This window comes from Doryrhamphus excisus, linkage group LG3, assembly GCF_037039965.1.
Source record: "Doryrhamphus excisus strain RoL-2023G ecotype Guam linkage group LG3, RoL_Dexc_Guam_v1.1, whole genome shotgun sequence".
Taxonomy (NCBI): domain Eukaryota; kingdom Metazoa; phylum Chordata; class Actinopteri; order Syngnathiformes; family Syngnathidae; genus Doryrhamphus; species Doryrhamphus excisus.
The window spans coordinates 13,215,112-13,229,980 of NC_136359.1; the positions used below are offsets into that span (position 1 = coordinate 13,215,112).

The 14,869-nt window shown below is 40.4% G+C and overlaps 2 protein-coding genes across 3 annotated transcripts; both read right to left on the reverse strand.

The window, feature by feature from the left end:
- Positions 1–101: 101 nt before the first annotated feature.
- On the reverse strand, positions 102–4,536 carry LOC131128595 (uncharacterized). The gene is made up of 5 exons (XM_058071577.2): positions 4,278–4,536; positions 3,709–3,968; positions 3,470–3,636; positions 1,948–3,017; positions 102–1,362 (listed from the first exon to the last, which is right to left on the reverse strand). The coding sequence occupies exons 2-5, from the start codon at positions 3,926–3,928 to the stop codon at positions 981–983; spliced, it is 1,839 nt and encodes a 612-aa protein (XP_057927560.2). The 5' UTR covers positions 3,929–3,968; positions 4,278–4,536; the 3' UTR covers positions 102–980.
- Positions 4,537–5,587: 1,051 nt separating this feature from the next.
- gda (guanine deaminase) lies at positions 5,588–14,465 on the reverse strand. Of its 2 annotated transcripts, XM_058071284.2 has the most exons (14): positions 14,150–14,462; positions 13,946–14,034; positions 12,775–12,946; positions 12,505–12,592; positions 9,823–9,928; positions 9,717–9,744; positions 9,023–9,130; positions 8,111–8,218; positions 7,951–8,048; positions 7,795–7,862; positions 6,550–6,696; positions 6,319–6,437; positions 6,227–6,254; positions 5,588–6,147 (listed from the first exon to the last, which is right to left on the reverse strand). In XM_058071284.2, exons 1-14 carry the CDS (start codon positions 14,276–14,278, stop codon positions 6,083–6,085), a joined length of 1,353 nt encoding a protein of 450 aa, XP_057927267.2. In that variant the 5' UTR covers positions 14,279–14,462; the 3' UTR covers positions 5,588–6,082. The 2 variants fall into 2 exon arrangements, with proteins under 2 accessions (XP_057927267.2, XP_057927268.2); XM_058071285.2 differs by lacking the exon at positions 9,023–9,130 and having other exon boundaries at positions 14,150–14,465.
- Between the last annotated feature and the right edge of the window lie 404 nt (positions 14,466–14,869).

Genomic DNA, 14,869 nt, shown 5'->3' on the forward strand with positions numbered 1-14,869 from the left:
TAATTTCGACAAAATAAAATACAGATTGTATCTCGGCCAACGCCTCTCAAAGTTCATCACACGTTGCCAATTGAGAACTTTCTTGAATTACCACCATTGAACAAATTATGCAGTGTTTATTCTATGGTTTACACAAGCATGACGGATGTGGTTCGTCAGTAGCACAGTCTTCTGGTGAATATAGTATGTAATAGCACTTCATTCACACTTTGGATGCGTATAGCTCCACATCAGAACACAAAATGCAGAACAATAAGTGCTTTCAGCATATTGGAAAACTCTCCAGCAGAAAAATAAAGTATCTAGATTCGTCATCAGTCACTTACAGTACATACATTCTGATTATTTCATACTTTTATAGTATATTAAGTGTACACTGTATAATAACAAATAATTATTGAGTTATATATTTAAAGTTTGCATTTTTAACCCAGATTTAGTGCACAATCGAGACGACAGTAGAATAGAAATGTAAATACTGTAAAACAAAAATGTAAATATGGTAAGATAAGATATGTAAGGTGTCTACCACTCTAAAGGTGGGATGATGCTCACTCACTGCACAATTCATTCTAAACGTAGTTTCCTAGTACCATTTGTTTTCTTTCTTCATTGTGAAATCACAATGATTTTAAACAATTTAGTGCTTTGCAGATTAAATATTCAAATTGCAAATTTTTGCAAGTCAGTGGTACCTACAGTCCAATTCCATGCATGTTTAGGTTAAGTGGAAACTTAACTTAAACTGTAGGTTTTATGCTTTCTTTGTAGCACTTTGAGATTTCTGTAATGTAAAGTGCAATATAAATAAAATTATTATTATTCACTTCAAATTGTGAGTGTGAATGGCTGTTTGTGTATATGTATCCTATGATTGGTTGGTGACCAGTCCAGAGTGCATCTGACCGCCCACCAGTCTCCAGCTCGCCCACGACCCAAATGAGGCCAAGAAAACAGATGCATGGACAAGTGACTCCTCACTACACCCAGACGACTTCGACTGTGCTTGATTTCTTACAGTATGACCACTCTTGCTGACTGATTTGCCAGCAGTGACTCACATCTACATACTTCAGTCTCTTGCTCCGCTGCATAATATTGTTCACAGTCTTCATCTTTACATTTGTTCTTTGCAGGTTAAGTCGTTGTAGTCTTCCCAGTGGTTTGGGAACACAGTTGGCAGAAGCTGAAAAGTTGTTGAAATCCAGGACACGTTGAAGAATGCAGTTCAGGGGGCACGGCAAAGAGACCAAGGAGAGTTTCTCAAGTAAAGGAGACCCAGTCAGGAGACACCTGATCACCTTCTTCAAGGAAGGTGACCCGCAGATGAGAGGCATCATTTGGCTGTGCTCATAGGAGTAACTGTCGAGGGGACAAATGACATGACAGTAGTCAAAAATATTCATTTACACACCTGAGTACACACCTCACACTTCAACAAGCATTTTTATTATGGTATATCTTTTCAGGGGATATATAGTATAGAAATCAAACATGGATATAGCTTAAGAGTAGTCAATGTAAAGCTTGTATAGGAGTATAAATGTACTATCCAGTGAAAAACACTCAACACACATCCATTATAATCTATATACTGTAGCTCACAAGTGAACCCAAACACATCTCCAAGATGTGTCATCAATTCCATGCTCAAGATAATTAATTAGTGTTAGATAAAAATGGTGCTCACACTAAATATTCACACTTTGGTCACAATTTGTAAATGTTCACTGTGAGGTGTACTCACTGGCTATTTAGACAATAATGGTTTTGTGTTGTCATTTTTAGTGGACAGTAAATATATACTGCTATACAAGCTGTACACTGACAGAACACATTTAATTTCTATAGTATTGTCCCTTGATAAGATAATATTAAAATTGTTGCTTCAATGTGGTGTGTGTACACACTTTTGTGAGATAAAGTCCATATTATTTGTGGTCTTACTTCAATGTCAGAGAGCTAAGGTTGGGCAGACTTGGAAGATCACGCTCATTTCGCTGTACTACATCTTCCACTTCATTCGCCAGTGTGGTGGGAGGCTCTGCACAGATGACTAATTCTTCAAGTCTGGTACAGATGCGGATGATCTCCAGTAGAGGAGAGCGAGGGTGTGTTCTCACTCCTTCCAAGGTGAGGGATACCAGGGAAGATCCTGCCACTTGCAAGGCAGGAAGGAGATCCTGCAGAGGGCCTTGGTGTTGTACTGACAGACTCCACAGCTGACCTGACCATGGCTGCAGGCCTGTGGCTAAGATAGATGCTTGGAATTGTCCTCCATTTTCCCCCTGAATGATCACAGATAGGGAATTGATGTTTGGACATAAACAGCCCAAACTAACCAGACAATCACATGTTATGGCTTTAACATCTCTTATGTGCAGGGTTAGGTGTTCATCATTTGCAAGACTATAGGAGCATGTGGCTGCCTCATCTTCACTCTCACTAGCATCACTATCCAATAGTGTGTCATTGTCTTCTTCAGTTTCCTTTTTCCTCTTGCTCCAAGCATGGCTCCCCTGTATGCTCATTCTCTTCTTCCACACATCCTCCAACCTGGGTAGTCCTTCTTGAGTGGAGATTTCATCTGCCAGTGCAAAGTGCCTGTTCTGGATCAGCAAGAAAGCCTGTGAGAGTCCCTCCATGGCCACTCTCTCAAGGTGTGGCAAAGAGAGGAGGAGGTAGGCAGCCACCATTTCAGAGTCTCCAAATCCAATATCAAGAGCAAATAAACTACAGAGCGGTAGGGGAGACACAGATGTACTGGAAGACACACAGTTTGATGAAGGACAGAAACCTCCAAGCAGAAGTAGAGCGGATGGGGGAAGAAAATGACATTGAGATACATCCAAATGGTGCAGCAAAGGGCAACGGAGGGTGATGGTCCTAATCACAGCACTGTCACATGGTGTTCCAGCCAGGGAAAGTGAACGCAACGCAGGCAGACAGTACAGGGTGTCAGAGAGCACCTTTGACGGCATCTGCTGAGCTCCAGATAGGCTGAGTCTGTGCAATGCCTATGTGGGGAAAATGCACATAGAATCAGGGTTAGACACTTCTGAAGTCAGTCCACAACAGCACCACACAGTGATTGGCTGTGAATTGTTATTGCAGGGCAAATACTTTTTTCATTTCCAATTACAGCGACATCCCTATCCCAGCTGTCTTCGGGCGAGAGGCGAGGTACACCCTGGATTGATCGCCAACCAATCACAGGGCACATATAAACAAACAAACATTCACACTCACATTCATGTGGGAGGAAATCGGAGTACCCGGAAAACCCACGCATGCACAGGGAGAACATGCAAACTCCACACAAAGATGGCAGAGGGTGGGGTTGAACTTGGGTCTCCTAGCTGTGAGGTCTGCGCACTAACCACTCATCCGCCGTGCAGCCCTCAGTGTAAAATACTTTATAAAAAAACTAACTCAACTAACATTGAGCATTGAATAGTTAGTGACTAACCTGGCAACGTGCAGAGATGTGGGCACACAGGGACGAGGTGACCAGACCAGGACATCTCTCCAAGGATAAGCCTCTCAGCTGGGGCACCAATAGAAGATGGAGAGCAGCACGGGAAAGTTGCTTTCTTGTGCACAGTAATTGTGTCAGCTCCTCAACGAGATCCCCTGCTGCAAGAGATGATAATTCTTGGATTGGATTACATGTTGAAGGCTTTCTCTGTGAGACTCATAAAAACTCACACAGCAAATTGAAAGGTCCCATGATGTGTCTGAAAGAATAGTGGTCCAAATACTTGTCTGCGTAATCTTTCACCCACATCTCCTTCATGTTGTCAGCCAGACTCAGAAGACAAAGCTGAGTCAGAGACGGCACAGGTTCATCATCTGTAATCCTTCTGCGCCCCAGTTTCCTCCACTTGGGTTGGGGCTTCATTGCATGGTCCCCCCGAAACAGGGGCATTTTAGACAGAGCTCGACTGGCTCTCAGGTCAAAGCCGCCCCTGCAACACCAAATTATAATACTGTATTTTATTTCATATTATGACATATTTCCTGTTCGTTTTTAATGCATGTACAAAGTACAAGTAAATACAACACCCGTACATAAACACACATTTAGTACATAAACATGCGCTATTGACTTAAAAATCACACTGGTACGGAAGGGAGACTAATGTGTTCAAATGAGGCATTGACCGCTATAGTTAAAAAACAATAACGATTGTTATTGTACTCGTCTACTTTTTAATAGCGTTGGTACAATCCAATTCCTGCTAAGAAAGTGATTCAAATTGAAGAAGTTCACCAACCTTTTATCTGTTAAGTTTCTTCTTCTTTTTGTTTATAGTAGGTCGCAACCAACGTTTAGGTGATAGACTTTTCTTGTCTAAGTGTTCAACAAACTTCCTCAAAACCACTTCCTGGTTAATGCTGAAGCCCTGAGCTTTGTCTTTCAGGTAAAATTTCTTGCCGTCGCCTTTCATTATAGGGCTATTATTGAACCACTATTCTTGTAAAGTATAGAATGTCAATATCATTGTGAAGCAAACCAATTTGTACTTGTCATTCGGAAGATTTTCAGCAATTTAGCCCTATATGCGACACTGCAGAAGTGTGGCATCTACTGGCCGGATGCGAGAAGTGCAGCAACTGCTCATTGTGTGAATGCTAAAAGCACACGTTTTTGTGCAGCCGTCTGTGTTCTATGGCGCGTATCCTAACTAGGGTCGAAGTAGGCTCCAGAACTAGGCTCCAACATAAGAGCATGTTATGTTGTAACATTGGTTGAAACGCGAATCCAAAGGTCAAATCAATGTCAGAACACAACATTTAGTAAATGTCAATGAATGTGTGTTGCCTCAACATTTTTTTTGTTTTGCTCAACCTGTGTCAAAGTTGTAACATTGGTTGAAAAGCGACCAGAATCCAATGGTCAAATGAAGGTCAGAACCCGGCAGCAATTATACATCAGAAAATGCATGTTGTTTCAACGCTAATTTTTCCAAAATAGTGTCTCCCCCACCCTGCCATTTTCTATAATTTTCTTTTCCATTATGCTAGCTAAATTGGGCTTTGTCATGTCCCACCTCACTGGCATTTATTTATTTCATGACATGTACAGTATAGAGATTGATTTCATCAGGGATTCTTAAGAATGAGAAATCTGGTATTGTGTGCAGTGCCCCCCCAAAAAGTGTGACTATTGCTATAATCCTGTGAAATTTGTCGTGGCACTGAGGTTGTCAGTAGCACATGGTTGTCTTCATGTCTTCTTTTTGTGGCCAATCCTTCCTGCTGTCTGGCCCAGATGCTTCTGTTTTGATGATGGGATGGTCAATCACTGCTTCAGGTTCCTCACACACATCCCAATAATTTCAGAGATTGTTACAGATACCTTCTGCTGGGATAGGCTCCAGCCTACCTGTGACGCTGAACATGAATCCTGGCATTATTGTATTGATCACATGAAAAATATCCACTTGTAAGCACTTGTAATGCTGGGAAATGTTCTACTTAGAGCTTACAAGGGCCAACCTCATTCAGCATTCTAGTCAAACATAAACAAAAACCATGTTAATGAAAAATGTGAAGAACAGACTTGAATTCACAGTATTTTTTATTTCACGTTCCAATGGAGTAACCCAAGTGGAAGTACAATTTAAAATACACAATTTAAACGTTCTATGTAAAATGTCTACATTTTCATAAACTCAATTTACAATCCTTGCTAACTTTATTACACAATACAATACAATAGCTGCACAAAATGTATCAAAAGAAAAGCGAAAGGGAGATTTAAAACAATTGTGTTCCTCTGCAATCCATGGCATTTAAAGGCACTCAGTAAAACAACAATAGAATATGATTAGAAAAGCATTTATACCTCTTTTTATACATCTTTCCGAGCTGCACAAACTTTAAAACGTGATCATGAAGGCATTGCAAGTTAGTTACCTTGGATTATCGTAGTGACAAAACGATTGACAAAAAGTTGACACGCAGCTAAATATAAATGACCATTCTATAATTCATTTGTGTTACAGTATCACTCATTTGAGAACAAATGCAGCAGTACAGTTTTGAAGCAATGCAGCGGATATTATGGACATAGGATCTACACAGGCAATGGTACCACCTTCTTTCCAGCCACATAAACTTCTACAATATTGCGGTCATCACCTGCATGAACGGAATCAAACAATAAAGCTGGCGATGTGTGATACAATATAGTTCGTAGTAATCTGAACTGGTCACTTACCCAAATTCAGGAACTTTTCCAGAATAATCTAAAAATAGAGTAAAGATAAATCGGTTTGATTTTAACCTTCAAATTTTCACTTTCAAACACACCTTTGGTTTCTCATGCTGGATCACGTCAATGGGCCCATCAGGAACTGCTACATTCACCCTCAGTGCATCAAAGTCTTTGCCCACCTCAAATTTTCCAATTTGGTCATCTAGGGACAACGCTGGAGACAGAATACATAAAAACATGCCGATCTTAAAGTGCAACACTTAAGGCAGATTTGCTCAGTTAATCAAACATACTCAGCAGCATGACTACAAGGGTTTGGGTCCTACCTTGGCTGCCTCCCAGTGTAGCCAGTCGGAATACCTCCTCAAAGTTGAGGGTCTCATGTTTTGGGTCCTGGATGGTCAAGATTTTGGATGTGTCCATGGCTCTCCTCATGGCATCCAGCATGGAGGCAGAGTAGCCCCCTGCTACATCTATCGAAGGATGCATCAGAAGGATCAAGAGCAGGGGTCTCAAACACGCGGCCCGCGGGCCAAATGTGGCCCCCAGAACACTAGTTTGAGGCCCCCGCCTTGATATGAAAGTTTAATGTTAGTGCGGCCCGCGCAAGTTTGATATGGATGCTGTATGGTATCATGTACCCAGAAAAAAATATTACGTTTGATTAATGTTCATGTTAAAGGTTAAATAACTGTTAATAGTTATCCTCCCTATCCATGTGGAAGTGGTAAGTTTTTGGCTTTTTTAAGTTTAAAGGAAATAACTTGGAGGCGACCGTTTAGGTCGCTAGCTCTCTAGTTTGTGAGTTAGCATGTCTCAAGACCCTGCAGTTGCGCAATATGTTGTAAATAAAAAGAGTATAAATGTGACTATAGTCGTGTTTTGTCATGTCTACAGGGCTCTAATAATGCTTTGTTCATTTTAATCTGAAAAAAATAATTTGTCTACCCACCAACTATATGTGGTTCCTTAAGTTTTTATTATTTGCTGTTTTATTATTATTATTATATTTATTTATTACTGATTGATTGATTTTCTTTATTCTTGATTTGTTTATTTATTTTTCATCTTATTTTGTGCAGAAAAATAAAAATTAAGATATTTGAGAACAGTGGAATGTTTTATGAGAGCTTTTATTGTAGAAAATTGAAACCAAAGCAAAGTTTATTCATTTTTCTGTTTTTAATAAATGCGTTTTTTTTTTTTGGGAAAACCTGATGTGGCCCAGTCTCACCCAGACCCTAGCTCCAGTGGCCCCCAAGTAAATTGAGTTTGAGACCCCTGATCAAGAGTATATAGTTAGAGTAGTCTGTGTACAGCTTGTGGCATGCGGTGAGGAGACATGAGGACATGCACGAGTCTTGTTTATGTCTTAAATAGTTTATTTTCTCAAATTCTATCTCCTATATTGGGTAATATGACTGTAAAGGTAACGGTAGGGGTGTTTTTGTACGTTTAGATAATATTTTGATGATATTAAAAAACATATGTAAAGGGTCATGAACATGTATTCTATGCTGTATGAAAATATTTCACTTAATCTAAAATGATCTTTATAAATCGATTCAAACCTGTTCCCAGGCCCAGCTTGACTTTGTGCCTCAGGACCTTACATACATCCAGCATCCCGCTGCACAACCTGGGTGGACAAATCATCATCGGTCAGAAAGTGGGTAACATCAAATAAGTCAAAATCCTTTCAAACCAAGCAAACTAGTTTGACTTACGAGATGTTGGAGTTGGGGCAGTGTGATAAAGATGCTCCTGTCTCCCTGAACAAAGCCAACTCCTCATCACTGAGATAGCAACCATGTGCCATCACCGTCTGTCAAGCAACACCATCATGAACAAACTGATATCTTCACCCAACAAAAGATCTGACCTCACCTTGTTGGTAAGCAGGTTGTGTTTGAAGTAGACATCTGAATAGGAGTCACAATCAGGGAATAGCTCCTTCACAATTTTTACCTCCTCAACATTTTCACTAATATGACTCTGGAAATAAAAAAAACAACAAAAAAAACAGGACAGTCTAATGCAGAGGTAGGGAACCTATGGCTCGGGAGCCAGGTAGGGCTCTTTTGATGACTGTATCTGGCTCTCAAGCATTTCTTACCACAATAAAAATGTATTTTTGCTAACATTTTAAAGTAAACATCACAGAAATGACATAATAATATAAATAATATTCAAAATCAACAACTTTCTTATGCATTTTAATTCGTCCATCTATATTCTACTGCAATACGGCCGACCATATCTATCTTTCCTGATGATATTTTCCAGGTCAAACACCAAAACTTGATTATTACTGGGTAATGCTGTAGTCTACCTCGGTCATTGAGATGTCAAAAAAACATGTAAATATAAACTTTCCTCCTTTAGTCAAATAGCTAAAGCTGCAGAACCAAGCCTTCTGACGAAGATGGCCAAAAGAATGAAATACGTCTACGGAGTATGGTGCAAAATTATGCAGCAGCAGAAGTTGTATTAATGGCAACAAGTATTTGATTTATTATTAGACACTGCGCTGCTCACGAAAGTGTGCTGGCCACACCCCATTGGCGTGGGGTAGTGTGCCTGGTCTACGTAATTAGAGCCCATTATATCTAAAACTGTTGGTCTTACATAAAAATGCACACATTTTATTGCATTCAATGTTTAAAAAAATGTATATGGCTCTCACAGATACACATTTTAAAATATCTGGCCTTCATGGCTCTCGTAGCCAAAAAGGTTCCCGACCCCTGGTCTAATGTATGTAGACATTGCCAGATTTGGTTACTACGGTGAGGTTACCTGGATATGCAGGTTGTTATTTTTAGCAAGCTGTCCCAGTTGACCCATCAAGGCTCCCGAGCATGTTAAGACAAAGCGAGGAGTCACCACTGGCTTGACAAGAGCATACTAACAACAGATCAGAACAAACTATTATGAATGCTGATGCAAAGTGCCACTGATTTGAGAAAACACAAGTGAAAGTGGAGATTTTGTTCTAACATGGAATAAATCCAGGAAGTTTAAATTAGATGGTCTGAGCTCTAAATTGACTAATTTCCTGATCATTTTCTGAGACATATAATTCAATTTTGCATGGATCAAAACATTCATTCATTCATTTTCTACCGCTTATCCTCACGAGGGTCACAGGGGGTGCTGGAGCCTACACCCTGGACTGGTCGCCAGCCAATCACAGGGCACATATAGACAAACAACCATTCCCACTCACATTCATACCTGTGGACAATTTGGAGTCGCCAATTAACCTAACCTAACCTAACCTAGCTGTGAGGCCTGCACACTAACCACTCGTCCGCCGTGCAGCCTGGATCAAAAATACAACAAGGAATTACCATACACTTAAAAACTTCTCTAACCAGCCCTGTTCAGAGTAGCTTGTTTTGTAGACAAGTGTAACAGTAGTGTGGCTATGTGGATGCAACACAACATTTTCACTACATAGGACATAATGGTTCTCCTTGCACAAGCTTACCTTCTTGGCCAACAGCTGTGAAATGAACCTTCAAAAGGTAAAGAAAATGGCTCTTTTTACTAAATCTGTAATTCCACAGAACTTCCAACACATGGTTTATACACACCGGCGTGTTTCCTCGAGGGACTCTTGAAGGGTCTCCTTGTAATAGTTCACAGAATTGTTCTGGTCCATACACACTTTACCCACCAAGGCTCGCTGTCCTAAGTCATCTACAAGAAAACATGAACACAACAATGTCAGATCGTTACATGATGCAACTTTGATGCAGTCTGTTTGGCTTGGGAAAAAGGTGGATTGGAGAGGCGACAACTGGTTTTGGAACTGTACCATTGAACTTCAGGGAGTCCCATTGTTTTACATTTTTAGCCTCTTATGCTTTCCACACTGTTCTCTGCTTACATGTCTGCTGTCCATCACATAATGACACGTTGTCACCTGCTGTCACTCCTACTAAGCCCCATTGGTAAAATATGCTACCTGGTGGCTTGCTACTATTTTGGGGGGTGAAAAATCTTTGTCTCCACCAGGCTGGGCTGCCATAATGCTTGTAATCCTTGTTGGGATTCCTGGCCGAAGCCCTCAGACGTTTCAATAAATCCAGAATCCCGATGGTAAGTGTGAGGGTTGAATACTGCCTCCTCACATACCAGTGCTTATACATGGCAACGGGCCAGTTTCTCTCCAGGAACTTAGCCCAACTTAAAAACACACACACACACACAAGAAACCTCGACTCCAAAGATACCGTCTAATACAGTGTCATTATCAATTATAAACTGTGCACAATTGGAACTCCTCAAGGCACCATCAGAGCACCACTGACTCTTTGTTCAAATATGTATTTGATTCTCAAAGACATATACTAGTATATACCTGCACTTTTATACTGTACCCATCCATCCATCCACACCCATCCATCAATTTTCTTTACCGCTTGTCCTCAATATAAATACAAGTGTATTATAAGTAAGAAATACGAGTGTTCACGTGAGTAAACTTTAAAAAGCTTATCAACCGTTTATAGCCTTGTAAGACATTTTATGGCAGTTAATTCAGCTGGGACAAAGGTGAGGATTCATTAAGGTTGAGTATCGTTTACATATTATCTGGTTTCGTTTACACAATACTGGTGCCAAACTGGTACTTTTGACCCAGTGCCCGAAGCAGTACTGAAAATAAAAGAAAAATGTTGTCCCAAACCTTTTAACCCAATGTTGTGACATGCAAGTTGAACAAGAAAGAAAATACAAAAAGTCAATATTTTTCATAATTAACAATTCAATTGCATAAAAAGTGTCATAGATTTTAGTTCAACATGAATAAAAAAAAACTGGCGTTCATGGCTGTCACTCACTGCTGTCTCATATACACCATCATGTCAGTCTCATTGACAATTTGGAGTCATCTTGTGGTTGTAATACGGCTATGCATTCAAGGCTAGATAACATGAGTAGCTAAACTTAGCCAAATCTCTGTCATTAGCCAACAACAAACATGACTAGTTGCATGCGTGTTACATCCACATACTCAAAGAGGGAAGAAGGAGGAAATATAATACTTGCACTATGTTCAAATGTTGACGCCCAATAGGCAACTGGAGAAAGAAGCTGCATACAGTCCATTTAACAGCATATATTCCCCACAATATGAGCAGAATTTGATAATTGATGCGCAATTCTGGTAATGCTAAACTACGGATACAATGGTGTTTACTAGTCAGTCTTACAAAATTTTAGTTATTTACAAGACGATATTCTTTCAAGCACCTTCACATTCATACCTATGGACAATTTGGAGTCGCCAATTAACCTAGCATTTTGTTGGAATGTGGGAGGAAACCGGAGTACCCGGAGAAAACCCACACATGCACGAGGAGAACATGCAAACTACACACAGAGATGGCCGAGGGTGAAATTGAACTAGAGTCTCCTAGCTGTGAGGCCTGCGTGCTAACCACTCTTCCGCCGTGCAGCTGCCACTAAATTAGAATTATTTTATTATTCAATAACAAAGACGTAGTTACACATTGTTTTTATAAACCCAAATGCCAATCCCAACAACCTGTTGATATGTCTAACGTTTTTTTGTGCGAGAGGCAAAAAGAGGTGATGACGCAAATCTCCACTAATGCATTTCACTTCCGAGCAATTCTAAGCCCCCAAAAAATGGCCACAAAGTGGCAGAAGTGCATTTAATAAGCGCTCGGCAGGGATCATGTGAATGGAAGTAACACACCTTTTCTAGTTGGGAGTTGATATTTTTCTGAAACTTACTCATGTTCTACTACTGACTAGAATGGAAAAAGGTAGCAAATATTTTGGTATGTTCCATGTTTATATATCCATAGAAGACAATATTCTGGAGTTGTTTTTTGAAAAATGGCTAGGATTGAATGAGTTAATAATGACTAATAATTTAATAGCACCGTAACTATTCATTTAGTGCTGTAATGAGGCACCAATATCTACTTAGTTTTTTGGCGTGGTTGCCAACATTTCCGTACCAATCCCTAACCTTGAGTATGGGCCTGAAGATCAGATGAATGATTTATTCAGTGCAATTATACAATTACATATGCAATGCATGGAAAAAGAAACAAGTTATAAAGATGTGTTTATGATATAGTTGAGAAACAAGATGGTCAGCAACTATCTGGAATCATACGACACAAAACAGTTCAATTAGACTCTGACCCTGTTGTTATAAATGATTCTAGAGGCTTGCTTTTTTTTAACTTATCTTATAGCTCATGTAAAGTATTATGTGTGAGTGAAGGAGTTCTTACTTGCAATGTGGCCTAGTAGGAGAGAGGAGTCAGTATATATGGTGGCAAAGTAACAAGCTGTAGTTGTTCCATTTCTCAGAGTTCTTCTCTGCAAATGACATGGATTGAGTTACAGGATAAAGACAGCCTTTGAACATTCTTCTCCTATTTTCCATCCGTGATTCAGCCAACCAATAGTTAACACCCTTCTCAAACAACAGGTTGCTTAACAACAGTTTGTTCTGCTGCAGCTTGTAGACTAACGTACATATACTGTATACACATGCTTACCACGACTTGAGTGTAGACCCTCTGTGCAAAAGTCAAATCTTTAAATTCTGATTCCACTGGAAAGGTGTATTTTTTGAGCCAGTCCAACAAAGGCATGTCCAGGGCGGTGCCAGCGTAGCTGTACTGTGATGCGTGGATGTGTGTGTCCACCATCCCTGGCATGAAGAATTCACTGCAATGCACAAAGCCATTATGTCACAGTTGTCACAGTGCAATACAACACATTTTATGTTGTATTATTTCCATCGCAACTGTGGAGTGGAACTACAAAACTGAAATAAACCCTTGTGAGACTTTTAGTGAGCATTTGGATTTGACAACACGTGATTCCGGTTGCACGGTGACCAAGTGGTTAGCGTGCCGGCTAGGGTGCGATTCCACCCTTGGGTATCTCTGTGTGGAGTTTGCATGTTCTCCCTGTGCATGCGTGGGTTTTCTCCGGGTACTCCGGTTTCCTCCCACATTCCAAAAACATGCTAGGTTAATTGGTGACTCCAAATTGTCCATAGGTATGAATGTGAGTGTGAATGGTTGTTTGTCTATATGTGCCGTGTGATTGGCTGGCGACCAGTCCAGGGTGTACCCCGCCTGTCGCCCGAGAAGGGCGCCTACGACCCTCGTGAGGATAAGCGGGTAGAAAATGATGATGCCAACACAGAAAGTGTACCAGTGGTGGCTACAGGTGTAATGATAACCATAGAACCAAAATTGGAGCTTAGTATCTTGCTTATTAAAAAAAGTCACTATGTGACAATATTGAGTCTACATCATGTGTTGGTGAGTCGTCTTCAAAGAGTGAGTCATTTTCCATCCATCCATCTTCTATACTGCTTATCCTCCTTGGGTCGCGGGTATGCTGGAGCCTATACCAGCTGTCTTTGGGCGAGAGGTAGGGTACACCCTGGACTAATCGCCAGCCAATCCCAGGTTACATATTGACAAACAAGAAGTATTTAAAAACTAATTTTAAACCAATATAAAATTATGTTTTTATCTTTATGAACAACCTGTATTAACATTAAAATAACACCCACAGGTTACCTCTATACAGATAATAAAAGTGTATTGATGGCCAAAATAAGAGCCTGAAACAAAGTGACTTTACATTATTGCCTATGGAAAATTGGTTCTGGAAGTCAAGCTCTCATTACATGATAAAACAAACACTTACTGTTGTTTCAGTTGGATTACTGCTGAGGGACTGAATCCAAAAGTTTCAGACAGTCTATCCAGCTCTTTGCCTTCTCCAATGAAGGAAATCTGATAACAGAAAGGGAATCAATAAATAGTCAATGATTAAAGCAGGCTTGCAAAAAAAGTGCGTAAAGTGCACGGCTGAGGTTGAATCAAATGTTTTTTTTTTCCAAAATCAAACCTTTCCCCCGGCATTAACTCCAAGCAGCGCATCTTCCATGATCTGCACTGCTTCTTTCTGGGTTGCATGAATAAACATTCCTCGAAAGACAAGCAAAGTGTGATCTGAGGCTCCGTTCTGGTGTGCCATCGCGTAATCAGAACCACGCCGCAGTGTTTGACACTTTCAGTAGTCTGGGGGCTGTTGCTCGGAGGCTTCAGCATAAAACGGCGCCAAGGGACACACCTGACTGAATGCAGCCAATGAGAGCACAGGGTGTGAGGTCCTGCGTAATTATGATGTTTGTCTCGTTCTCCTTTGGGACGCCATGCCCTCTACAGACAAGCCAAATCATTGGGTACACCACATAGTTCAATGAGATGCAATAAGAGCTGTATCACAAAATATTACCCCTTAAAGGTGACTCACTTTTGTGCGACACTGTCAGTTATTCAATGAATGTTTACTAACATGGTTAGTGAGTCTGCTCTATGTGTGTGTATATACATGTATAATTTTATTATATTATATAATATTTTTAGAAATGTTGACCTATTACACATTTTGTATGTGTGGAGTTTGCAGGTTCTCCCGATGCTGGGTGCCAATTGGTGGAATGGAAGTTTGAAATTATGGCAGACTCTATCCCTCACATTATATATACATATGAAACAGTGAAAGGGTACGTTTCACCCACCAGGTGAAGGGAGCACATACAGGAAGCTGTACAGACCAATGATC

Bases quoted from the DNA above. Each gene is read 5' to 3' on its own strand.
- LOC131128595 (XM_058071577.2), bottom strand. From the start codon at position 3,928: ATGCCCCTGTTTCGGGGGGACCATGCAATGAAGCCCCAACCCAAGTGG. The intron at 3,018-3,469 runs GTTAGTCACTAA...TTCCCCACATAG, and splicing joins ACATCTCTGCACGTTGCCAG to GCATTGCACAGACTCAGCCT. The intron at 1,363-1,947 runs GTAAGACCACAA...TCCCCTCGACAG, and splicing joins CTTAGCTCTCTGACATTGAA to TTACTCCTATGAGCACAGCC.
- gda (XM_058071284.2), bottom strand. From the start codon at position 14,278: ATGGCACACCAGAACGGAGCCTCAGATCACACTTTGCTTGTCTTTCGA. The intron at 14,035-14,149 runs GTTTGATTTTGG...TTCTGTTATCAG, and splicing joins GAGTTAATGCCGGGGGAAAG to ATTTCCTTCATTGGAGAAGG. The intron at 8,049-8,110 runs GTGAGGTCAGAT...GTTGCTTGACAG, and splicing joins ACAACCTGCTTACCAACAAG to ACGGTGATGGCACATGGTTG.